We start from the raw sequence: 12,462 nt of genomic DNA on the forward strand, positions 1-12,462 counted from the left end.
TGTGTGAAGAGCGTGTATTGCCACTATAACTTATGTGATATACCGTTCCGACGTCCCTTGGAGCGCGGCGCTGCGTTCCATATACTATTCAGCGAGACGTTACCTTTGGAGCGCAGCGCTGCGTTCCATATTCATTTCAGCGAGACGTTACCTTTGGAGCGCGGCGCTGCGTTCCATATCTACTTCAGTGAGACGTGACTTCGTATCTAGATTGACGTCATCACGTTCGTTGCCGTCAGTCAGTCAGGTGCTGGGCCCAATGGGGCGCACCGCCGCGCTCGGAGGGGCGTGGCATCAGGATACAGGGGATGTCCCCGATGATGGACACATACGCCGCATCCGGGGCGCCGTATAGCGCACTATGACGGTCAATACGTCATCGGCTCCCGCCCCACACAACACCACGCATCGCCACTCACTCATGATTAAGGAGGTTTGGTAATAGGTAGGTAATTTATTTAGTTCTATTTATACCACTGTCTATGGATGTATTTGTATGCTTGAGAAAGGCGTGTATTACGCCGAAACGCGTTGCATAGGATCCCGCAAGTATATTTTTTTACAATTGTATGAGGCTGAGACCTCACTCTTTTATGTGTATGAAATAAAAAAAAATTTTTGTCTCTATCCAAATATTGGCTATTGAGACATTCAATATTGTTTCTTTATATATGAAAGTAGCGCAGGTCCACAGTTTTTTCTTGTAGTTTTGCTATGTGAGAGAACTTGGGAAGTCAACTGTGTAAGGTTTAGATTTAATGCTTTATACGCAGTGTTCAGTAGTGAGGGGACTCCATTAGGGGATGAAGAAATTACAAAAATTACAGAAATTACAAAAGTTACATGTGGTATTCCATTATTTGGAAGGAACGGAGGTGGGGTTGATACAAAAGGTACAGGGACAGGAGGTGGAGCAAGGGGGAACACAGCAATGTGACGATAATATGTGATATACAGTATTTTTCGGACACAAACGGGGTAGGGGTAATATAGGAGGTCTGGGACAGGAAGTGTACATGATAGGCAAAAGTGGATAGCCATAGGAATAGACAGAGGGCATATTGTGGGGATGGGGGGCTAGATCATTGGTATGCTTCTATGAAGAGGTGTGTCTTTACGGTACATCAGAAGCTCTGTGTGTCAGGGATTGTCCGAATGTTGGGGGGTAGAGCATTCCAGAGGATCGGTGCTGCTGTAGAGGAATCTTGGAGGCGAGCATGTGAAGTTAGAAATAGAGAGGTGTTTAGTCTGAGTGTGTTGGCAGAACGGAGCGCGTGGGTGAGTTATGCATGGACAGGAGGGAAGCGATGTACAGTGGAGCGCATCATGGAGAGATATAACACAGTAGTATATTAGATATTTAATGGGATTTTGTCACAAAAACAAAAATTCTAGCTGCTGGACCCCCCCTTAAATTAATAAAGCATTCTCGCCTCTCCTCAGCCCTGAATGGAAGTTAGTTTACTGCTGCTTCCAATCAGAGGTTGAACTCCTTGCATCAGTGCTAATATTCTGGGTGGTATGATACCAGGAGTTTGGGACAGTGTTGCTGCAGACTCTGATTGGCTGCAGCAGTCACCCGACTTTCTCCCAGCCGTACAACCCCAGGCCAGTGCTGGGGCAATGGTAGCCATTTACCTGCATTCCAGGGGGCTGACAATTGGTGAGTATAATCTATTTTGTATTTTACGTGGGGTGCAGAAGTTGGTAAAAAAATTTTTTTGTGACAACCCCCCTTAAAGGCAAGTTTCAGCTGAGGATATTACAGACACATTTCCTCGTCTGTGATACGGACGTGTGTTCCAGTCCAACCACGAGTTTTACTGACCAGAATTCAAAGCATCATAGGTCCCAATAATCCTCTGAGTTCGGGTCAATAAATCTTGCGGTAAAAATCCCATTACTGTGTTTATCATCTTTAGGGTACACGCACAACGACGTTTTTTCATTCATTTTCAGATCCATTCATTTGATGGGGGTAAATTCACATATACTTTTTTGTTTATTCTGATGAATAGTCCAAGAAAAAAAATAGCAGCATGTCCCGTTGTTGTCCGAATCTCAGCTGATAATAGTACATCACTATGTAGTGTCCCGCACATCGGATGCACATGGGTGGGATGGCCAAGTGTTAACTGATCACTGTTACGTCTGAGAATCTCGGGCACAACTTTTTAAATGTCTGTGCTTATGTATCCTTAGACCGTACTTATATTGGCGCGTGCAAGACTGATCCAATACTGAACTTTTAATCTGCATTCTTACCTGTGAGTGCCATGTGTGTTTTGTGAAAAAAAGGCATCGCTGCACATGAGATTTTCACGTGTGTTAAAATAGCATGTTGTTCAAATAGTAAAATAGAAAAACAGAGCATTTACGGTGCACTCGCATAAACACCGTACAGCATGCGATGGTGGTGCAAATTTTTTTTTTGTTATAAAGAAAATAATAAGCAGTATCACCCAAAAATAGGACATTCTGCGATCAGTTCAAGAGAAAAATGGCTCATGTAAATTAACCCATGTAAAATAATGGGCTCTTTTCATGTGCAATTTGTGTGCATCCCGCAACGCACAGAAATCATACTAAAAATCGCCCGTCTAAAAACACGCATATTCATTGCTGTCTTTGAATCAACTATAATACAGAGATTTGCGGGTGGGGGGGTTACATTGTCTTCTCTTCTTCCCTTTCAGGATACTCAGCTGATATCTTCTATAGCAGATCATTTTCCTGATTGACCCGACAAGAATGGAGAGGAACCGGGACAAGATGGCGGAGGGTATATTCACCCTCACCCTAGAGATACTCTTCCGGCTTACAGGAGAGGTGAGAGATTCTGGGGATGACGTCACGTTCCATCATTCTTATCTATGTCAGTCTCTGGTCACATCTACGGCAGAGGATTTACTGCTGATTCATCATAAATTCCGGGAAAATAATAGAGCCGGTTGTTCTGGCAGAATGACGGAAACCCAACAGATCTACTATAAGGCAATTGGAGGTTGTTGGGGGTCATTATTGTCTGTCATCTGACAGAACCAAAACTCTGATCATTTTGTTCTTCTGCTCCGGTGACTGAGTAGAACAACGGAGATGATGAACACAGATGTGAGGAGAATCTTACTAATTGTTGGACATAACTGGAGACATGAAGGACTCCGGGAATGTCTGCAGGGATATTTATGGATGTATCTCCCCATAAACAGGATTACACGGTAGTGAAGAAGACTTCTAGTGACGACTGTCAGGCCCCAGTATCTGATAGATTGGGAAGACCCCTTAGTCCAATCACAGGGCCTCCACCTCACTCCCTGTTACTTGAGGAGATCGATGAACAGAAGATCCTAGAACTCACCAACAAGATGATTGAGCTGCTGACTGGAGAGGTGACGCTGCTGGGAATGCTGGGACATTATTCAGTAACGCTATGGCGGCATAACATGTCTGGGTGATGACAGTATCATTGTGTTGTCAGGTTCCTATAAGGTGTCAGGACGTCACTGTCTATTTCTCCATGGAGGAGTGGGAGTATTTAGAAGGACACCAGGATCTGTACAAGGACGTCATGATGGAGGACCACCAGTCCCTCCCATTACCAGGTAATAGACAGGACTAAATCCACACGGCCTTTATTATTGGTATGTAGAGAATGAAGTCAGTGGTTGTCTGTGTTTTCTGCAGGTAGAATCAGTAAGAGAACAGCAGCGGAGAGGTGTCCCTATCCTTCTCTTTCACAGGATGATCAGGTAGATGGAGAGAAGGTCTCATGAAATCTCTCTGGTCAGTAGGATGGCTGACAAGGTCTTGTGTTCAGTCTAATTATATATTGCACGGAAAATTTTATGAAGTCAAGGTTACTTTAGAGTAACTGAGGAATAAAATGTGTATACACACAGAGGAGCATTAGATTTTTCTCAGGCTGCGTGTACCGATGTCCCTCTGCAGAATATGCCACCCCTCACACTCTCCTCATTTAGGACCTAAAGAATACTTGCGCCAAATTTTACGATTGTACGACAACAGGAAACTACATTACATAGGGATGCACTTACCTTTGCAATTAGCATTGAATAATTGACTTGTGACCCCTTTACTTTCCCTATTTAGGAACTAAAGAATGCTCCTGTCAAAGTTCATGTTTGTATGACACCAGGAAGTTAGAGAATTAGATTTGCTACATTACACAGGGGTGCCAATACTTTTGCACTTAGCATTGCATTTTCAAGTTGTGACCCCCTTTACTTTTTCTATTTAGGACCTAAAGAATGGTCATGCCTAATTTCTTGTTTGTTCGACATCATGAAGTTAGAGAATTAGATTTGGTACATTACACAGGGGTGCCAGTATTTTTGCAATAAGCATTGTAGTTTTAAATTTTGACCCCTATACTTTTACTATATAGGACCTAAAGAATGCTCCTGCCAAATTTCATGTTTGTACGACATCAGAAAGTTAGAGAATTAGATTTGGTACATTGCACAGGTGTGCAAATACATTTGCACTTAGCATTGAATTTTTGAGTTGTGATTCCTTTACGTTTCCTATTTAGGACCTAAAGAATGGTCATGCCGAATTTCATGTTTATGCGACATCGGGAAGTAAGAGAATTACTTAGTCAGTGAGGGCTTTCCCTTTATATGTATACTAACTGATAGGCTCGGCCATGCCCAATTTAATTTGATCCAGGTGTTTACATGTTGTTTGCACGGAAAATTTAATGATGTCAAGGTTAGCTTAGAGTAACCGAGGAATAAAATATGTATACATATAGAGGAGCGTTAGATTCTCCTCAGGCTGCAAGTACCGATGTCCCTCTGCAGAATGTGCCACCACTTCCACTCTCCCCATATAGGACCTAAAGAATGCTTGAGCCAAATTTCACGCTTGTACGACACCGAGAAGTTACATTACATAGGGGTGCACTTACCATGACCCCTTTGATTTTCCTATTTAGGACCTAAAGAATGATCATCCCAAATTTCATGGTTGTATGACATCGGGAAGTTAGAGAACTGGTCAGTGAGTGAGTGAGGGCTTTCACACACACACACATACACACACACATATATATATATATATATATATATATATATATATATATAATTGTGTAATGAGAAAGCTGGAGATGGCGGGATTACAGCCAACCACAGACATTAGATCTCTGCATCTTTTCTAGTTCTGGAGACTTCTGGTTGGAATAAAGAAGCAACAGGTTGGAGTTATACAGGAGACCTGCAGCTATTTGGCCCAGATCACTACTGCTGTCATGTCATTCCGGCTCCTCATACTAATTAATGACCTTTTCTGGCCATATAAAACCTTCCACACGACTTCTCCAACTGTGTGATGACTTTTACCATATTTATTTCACAGCTTGTGAATCCGGATGAAGATCCGATCCCTATTGATGCTACAGAGACACATGTGAGGGGGGATCAGCCGTGTAAGGAGGGGATTCCTACAGATGACCCCCCAGGTGAGACTACATGTAGAGAAGAGTCTGTGTTGTCAGGGTTTTCTGCTGAATGTTGCCTTATTTAGCCAAAAACAATGTTAAGAATTTTTTTCATAATACGCTGCTCAAACAAAAATTAGGGGACCTTTTAAGTCACATTAGGATTAAAACTATCAGTCCCGCACACAATAGCAGTTTTTAAAAAATCCATATTAACCTCTTGTAGTTTTTGTTAGTACTATTTTAGAATACATACGACTTTTTGATTGCTTTTTATTACATTTTGTCTCTCATTTTTCCATTGATAGGACTGTGTGAGGGCTCGATTTTTGTGGGGTGACCTGTAGTTTGCATTGGTACCATTTTGGGGAACATATAAAACTTTTTGATAGCTTTTCATTATTTTATTTTTTTCTGATGGAGACCTAAGTAGACCTTTATGGATGTGGTAATACCAATTTGTAGATTTTTTTAATTTTACTTTAGATTTTTACAATCCTAATAAAAAAACACTGTTTATTTCTCGACTTTTGCATTGGGAGACACAGTTGAAAACCATGGGTATAGCTACTACCACTATAGGGTGTACACTAAGCAAAAAAAAAAGTGTTAGTTTCTCCTCCCAGCTATACACCTCCTGCAGAAGCCAGCTAATCAGTTTTAGCTCAGAGTCTCGGAGCTCTACTGTCTATGGTAGTTAGGTGAGTATTTTCTCCACTGAGGTAAGTATTCTCTCCTCCCTCTTTTCCTTCCTCTTTCTTTTTACCACCACCACTGCAGCCAACTTTCTTTACTCCACTTCCAACCCACCCACCCACCCAACAAAACCAGTCAACCTATACCAAGCTTCCTAGCAGATGCTCCTTGGGGTGGCATGTTCCTGGGGAGTATGAAGATTTCCCTATGAGAGACAGTTGACTAGCCAATAATGTTTCTAAAGCTATTTGTGGTAAGAGTTCTCATCTACCAGAAAACAAAGCCAGTCACGTGTGGTTCTGCACAGAAGAAGAGGCTCCAGATTTGTTTCTTTTGCCGCTCCAAAACAAAACACTCTCCTACAAACTGCGCCCGTCCTGGTGTCCCTGGCCACTATACTCCAAGCCCGCCTATACTAAATCTTCTATGCATATGGCTGTTCAGAACCAAGGCAATCAGAGTGGGGTGACGACTTTTTTTATTCAAGGGGACCTAACTCACTCATGGCTCAGACATCTATGTTCAGAAGGTTATCTATTCGAGCTATGCCATATAGTTTTCTACAAACCCAAAGATTGCTTCTTCAGTTCCAAAATTCCGATCTCTCCTTCATAGTGCAATGCTTTGGCTTATGTGATACACACTTTCTCCTCTAAGGTTGTAATTGTCCCTGTTTCGTCATAAACAGTGCAGGGGGTTATATTCCAATCTCTTCACAAGGAGGACGGCACTGTCCGACCTGTTCTGCATCTGAAGAGATTAAATCAATATGTCAAGGTTCAACAGTTCAGCGTGGAGTTGTTGAGATCTGTCATTGCGCCCATGGGAGTTTCTGTCATCCATTGATATTAAAGGGGTTGTCCCGCGGCAGCAAGTGGGTCTATACACTTCTGTATGGCCATATTAATGCACTTTGTAATGAACATTGTGCATTAATTATGAGCCATACAGAAGTTATCAAAAGTTTTATACTTACCTGCTCCGTTGCTAGCGTCCTCGTCTCCATGGTGCCGACTTATTTTCGGCCTCCGATGGCCAAATTAGCCGCGCTTGCGCAGTCCGGGTCTTCTGCTCTCTTCAATGCAGCCGCTCGTGCAGAATGCCGGCTCCGTGTAGCTCCGCCCCGTCACGTGCCGATTCCAGCCAATCAGGAGGCTGGAATCGGCAATGGACCGCACAGAAGAGCTGCGGTCCACGGAGGGAGCAGACCCCGGCGGCCATCTTCAGCAGGTGAGTATGAAGACGCCGGACCGCCGGGATTCAGGTAAGCACTCTCCGGTTTGTTTTTTTAACCCCTGCATCGGGGTTGTCTCGCGCCGAACGGGGGGGGGGGGGTTAAAAAAAAACAAAAAACCGTTTCTGCGCGGGACAACCCCTGTAAGCAATTCACCTAGTGATTAGTGAAAAGTTTACAAAGTAATAGAGGATGCACTTACTTGGATGAGGAGTTTGCAGGCACCAGTGATCCTCTAGGTTCGCTTTTAATGTAAGAGGCTTTATATCTATTAGTTCCACGCTTGAAAAAGGAGGTGAATCTGTTTATAAACACTCCAAAACACGTTGCACTTCTCTGTGATTCCTGTACTGTTTGTCCAGTGCAGGACAACCTGAATAATGTGTGATACTTTCTTCTTAAAGCTTCTGTGCTCTGTAACCTTACTAGCTGTATGAGCCGTGGATAAGATCAGCAGCTGAGAGCTCCAGCTGTATGTACTAATTAAACGTCAACGCATGGGAAAACACAACAAATAAGCTTATTGGCTAAAATAATCTGTCCATTAGGATGGCTGTCAGTAGATTAGGTGCTCCACAAATTATTGTGGCTCATGTAAATGGGAAAAACCTTTAACAATTTATATGCAAATGTCATAAACTATTAGTATAATTGTAATGTTATATTCAAAAATATTAAAAATTCATTTTATTCTTGCCAGATGACAAAACTAGAAACTCCAAAGGACATCTGATATCAACAGATTATGAAGTGGAAGATCCTGGTATCATACAAGATACAAATGAAAAGCCGGCTATTATCCCAAATATGCCCTCAGCCCTTCACAGCAAAAATCTATCTTCTGATCCTTCTAAACATGTTTCATCTTCTGATTCATTGAAGAATGTTAAACAAAATAAAATTTACGGAACAGATGTTGAACAACAAAGAGTTCACACAGAGGAGAGGCCATATTCATGTTCTGAATGTGGGAAATCTTTTAACAATAAATCAGATCTTGTTAAACATCAGAGAATTCATACAGGGGAAAAGCCATATTCATGTTCAGAATGTGGGAAATGTTTTAACCAACAAGCACATCTAGTGATACATCAGAGAATTCATACAGGGGAAAAGCCATATTCATGTTCAGAATGTGGGAAATGTTTTAACCAAAAATCAAATCTTGTGTTACATCAGAGAAATCACACAGGGGAGAAGCCATATTCATGTTCTGAGTGTGGTAAATGTTTTAACCGAAAATCAAATCTTTTGTTACATCAGAGAATTCACACAGGGGAGAAGCCATTTTCATGTTCTGAATGTGGGAAATGTTTTAACAATAAATCAAATCTTGTGTTACATCAGAGAAATCACACAGGGGAGAAGCCATATTCATGTTCTGAGTGTGGGAAACGTTTTAACCAAAAATCAAGTCTTGTGTTACATCAGAGAATTCACACAGGGGAGAATCCACATTCTTGTTCTGAATGTGGGAAATGTTTTAACAAAAAATCAAGTCTTGTTTTACATCAGATAATTCACACAGGAGAGAAGCCATATTCATGTTCTGAATGTGGGAAATGTTTTAAGCTAAAATCAAATCTTGTGTTACATCAGAGAATTCACACGAGGGAAAAGCCCCATTCTTGTTCTGAATGTGGAAAATGTTTTAACCAAAAATCAAGTCTTGTTTTACATCAGATAATTCACACAGGGGAGAAGCCATTTTCATGTTCTGAATGTGGGAAATGTTTTAGACGAAAATCACATCTTGCTGTACATGAGAGAATTCACACAAGGTAGAGAAGACATTTTCATGTTCTGAATATGGGAAATGTTTTAACCGAAAATCAAGTCTTGTGTTACATCAGAGAATTCACACAAGGTAGAGAAGATATTTTTATGTTCTGAATATGGGAAATCTTTTCACACATAAATATGTTCTTATTAAACATTAGAAAAAACACAGAGAGGAGAAGCCACATTCATGTTAGGAATATGGGAATTCCCACACAAGGGAAGAAGCCATTTTTATGTTCAGAATGTGGCAAAAAATCCATTTACATGTTTTGATTGTGGTGAATGTTTTATGCATCATTTACATGTTTAGATTGTGGTGAATGTTTTATGCATAAATCAACTGTCGTTACTCATCTGAGAATTCACACAGGGGAGAAGCCATTTTCATGTTGAGAATGTGAGAAATGTTTTGTATTCAAAAGATTTTTATTGAAACTTTAAGGGTAATAGACAAAACACGAATACAATAAGGTATCAAAGATTTAACATATAAGTTGTGATGAAATAAATTGTTTGACTTGTCCTATTGTCTTTTGCCTAATAACAATTGACTCATATTTTCATGTAAACTTAGGAGTAATTTTGTTGGTGACATTTGCCACCTCTCCGTATATACCTCTCAAGTATGAATATACCTGAAGCCCTGCTTAAGATAATCAGAAAGGGCTCGGCCTATGGTGTAACAGCTGGCGCCTGAACAGGGACTAAGTGACCAGAACCTCTGATCCGACTTACTCTCGAACGGACAGAATGCACAGACCCATAATCAGGACCATGCTGGCTGGTAAGAAACTGTTATTCTTATCCCTCATTGTGTCTCTGTGATTCTGTCTGGTCAAAGTTAGGTAAGTGTGTTCATTTATATTGAGTGGTTCATTTAAGGTCTAAATTTGGTTCATTTTATATGACAAAGAACCCTGTCAAACAAGCTGTCTCGTTGTCTGGGTTTGAATGAATGTGTAACCCAATGTGTTTGAAGGCCATAATAGTGTCAATAGGTTGAATAATTGTCCTAGTGTGGATATTCTATGATCTAAGTTCCCTAATCTACTGGTAATATGTTCCCTATCCCTGACGAGGGACCGATTGTTTAGGTGGGTCCTGCCCTGTGAAGCCTGAGTTTTTAGGGGCACGCAGAAGAAACACCTGTGTATGTGGTTTAGGTGGGTCCTGCCCTGTGAAGACTGAGTTTTTAGGGTCACGCAGAGGGAACAATTATACTGTAGGACAAGTGTCTGACTTGTGACAAAAATCACTTGCCATAGTAAACATACCCTTCACAGTTAGGATAAATTAAAACATGTAAGCTTTATTGGGTATTTTAAAATAAGAAGACATTCGTGGGCGACAAATAGTTTCTAAAATCCCTCGAGGAGGGGTACAGTGAGTGTATACACACAAAACGACACGTGTACGATAGCAAGAATGTGGGTTGAGAATGTGTGTTTTCACTCGAAACAAAGAACTATGTTTCGGGGTTGGACAGTACTCCGTAAAATTTTCTGATAGCTCTATAGAATGTTTCTCTGTCACGAATTCAATATGAGAGCTACGTAGGCTATCTGTTAGTATGGTGTACTTCACAACCGATAAAGATAAAAAGATTTCCTCATTGGAGTAAAACCTTTGATCGAGATGATACTCAATTGTATTGCACTCTAATAAACTTAGTTAGGAAATGTTGTTTTAATGTATAGATTTGAAATTCTTGACTCAACGCGTTTCTCCGCGAGATATTAGCAGTTCATCAGGAGTGTGGACTTTACGGTGAACTCAAATGTTGGTTCGTTGAGAGTATAAAGTATTCACCACATTGGTTCATGGAATAGGTTACATAAGACCAGGTCCCGCAAGGTATGCACGGTAGCCGGTCTGGTGTAGCCCAGTTGGTGATGTCTCATATCATAGATGTATGTCCTAGATTTAGATTTTATGCTGATGCATGCTCAAAACATGCATACAGCGTTTGCCACTGGCACAGTTCTTTAGGAGCTTAGTGAAGAGTGCTGCCAACAAAGCCGCCACAAACAATCCTACAAGAGGATACTTTGTCTAGGAGATGCTATAGACAAAGCCCCAATTTTTTTGATGCTTGATTGATTTGTGACGTAAAATGAGGCTACGCGAGCCTTGGATTCGTGGGCTAAGCTTGCCAGATGGAAAATCTAATGGCCCAGAAAACCAATGTGATGGTGTTGGATCTCTTAAATATATAAGCCCTTCCATGCAATTCATCCAGAAATGTGTTAAAATAAAAAAAATATATATACTCACCTTGTCCCGGCAGACGGAGTTCAGCGCGGCCAGCCTGCAGTGGGTGTGAAGGGGGTGTGAGTCAGACCTGCCCCTGATTGGCTCAGCGCTGAGCCAATCAGAGGCAGGTCTCACTCACACCCATTCATGAATTCATGAACTCCGTCTGCCGGAACAAGGTGAGTATATATATATATATATATATATTTTTTTTTACACATTTCTGGATGAATTGCAGGAAAGGGCTTATATATTTAAGCCCTTCTCAACAATTCATCCCGCGCTCGCCCGTAGCGCATTGCTTTCAATGGAGCCGGCTGTATTGCCGGCTCCATCGAATGCAATGCGCTGGACAGCTCCGGCCCGTTTCTAATGAAACGCGGCTAGGAGCAGATTTTCGGGCGATTTTTGGGCCCCGGTCACGCGATTTGCGGATGCGCATCCGTCATGCGATCCGCAAATCGCGCGAAAAAACGCCCGTGTGACTAAGGCCTAAAGGCCCATTTACACCAGACAATGATTGCTTAAAAAAAAAGTCGCTAATCGGCAATCGTTTTAGCGATCATCGGTGCATGTAAATGTGCGCCCATCGTCTGCTTTTCGGGCAAAGCTGGCTGATCATTAATTCAGTCCAACCTAAAAATCGTTGTTCACTTTTATCAGTAGTTCTCCATGGGGGAGTGCTGATAGCATTGTTTCCCCTTGGAGAACAAAGGATCTGAACTCAGATAATAGCCCCAGGCTATTAACTGTGTTCAGGGAAGGCTTCATTTGCACACCTAATTAGTATTTAGGTAGCTGAGTAGCTACTTAAATACCAATGATCACATACCAATGATTTATGCAAAATAATCGCTCAAAGCTGTCACTCAAATTGTTGTTTGAGCGATCTTTGAGCGATCATCTGCCCATGTAAACCAGCCTTAAGTCTTCACATAGTACCATTGCAACATATGATTAACAGGCTGCAGGAGTGGATACAGACAACATGCACCCCCACATGCAATAGATCCAACGTGCCCCGACTACTTGCTCATTA

At 41.6% G+C, this 12,462-nt stretch overlaps 1 protein-coding gene across 3 annotated transcripts in view; it reads left to right on the forward strand.

Annotated features, from left to right (window-relative positions):
- The window catches only part of LOC136624354 (zinc finger protein 300-like), a 253,017-nt gene that overhangs the window by 99,242 nt on the left and 141,313 nt on the right, over positions 1 to 12,462 (forward strand). Inside the window, exons 1-4 of one of the 3 annotated variants that reach the window (XM_066598306.1) lie at positions 3,117 to 3,602; positions 3,685 to 3,749; positions 5,377 to 5,479; positions 8,089 to 9,208. In XM_066598306.1, coding sequence (XP_066454403.1) covers positions 3,455 to 3,602; positions 3,685 to 3,749; positions 5,377 to 5,479; positions 8,089 to 9,173 — 1,401 coding nt within the window. In that variant the 5' untranslated portion in view covers positions 3,117 to 3,454 and the 3' untranslated portion in view covers positions 9,174 to 9,208. Of the gene's footprint in view, positions 1 to 3,110; positions 3,603 to 3,684; positions 3,750 to 5,376; positions 5,480 to 8,088; positions 9,209 to 12,462 lie in introns of those variants that run through there. The other 2 variants (XM_066598309.1, XM_066598305.1) reach the window with 2 other exon arrangements.

This window comes from Eleutherodactylus coqui, chromosome 4 (assembly GCF_035609145.1).
Source record: "Eleutherodactylus coqui strain aEleCoq1 chromosome 4, aEleCoq1.hap1, whole genome shotgun sequence".
NCBI classification, from domain to species: Eukaryota; Metazoa; Chordata; class Amphibia; order Anura; family Eleutherodactylidae; genus Eleutherodactylus; species Eleutherodactylus coqui.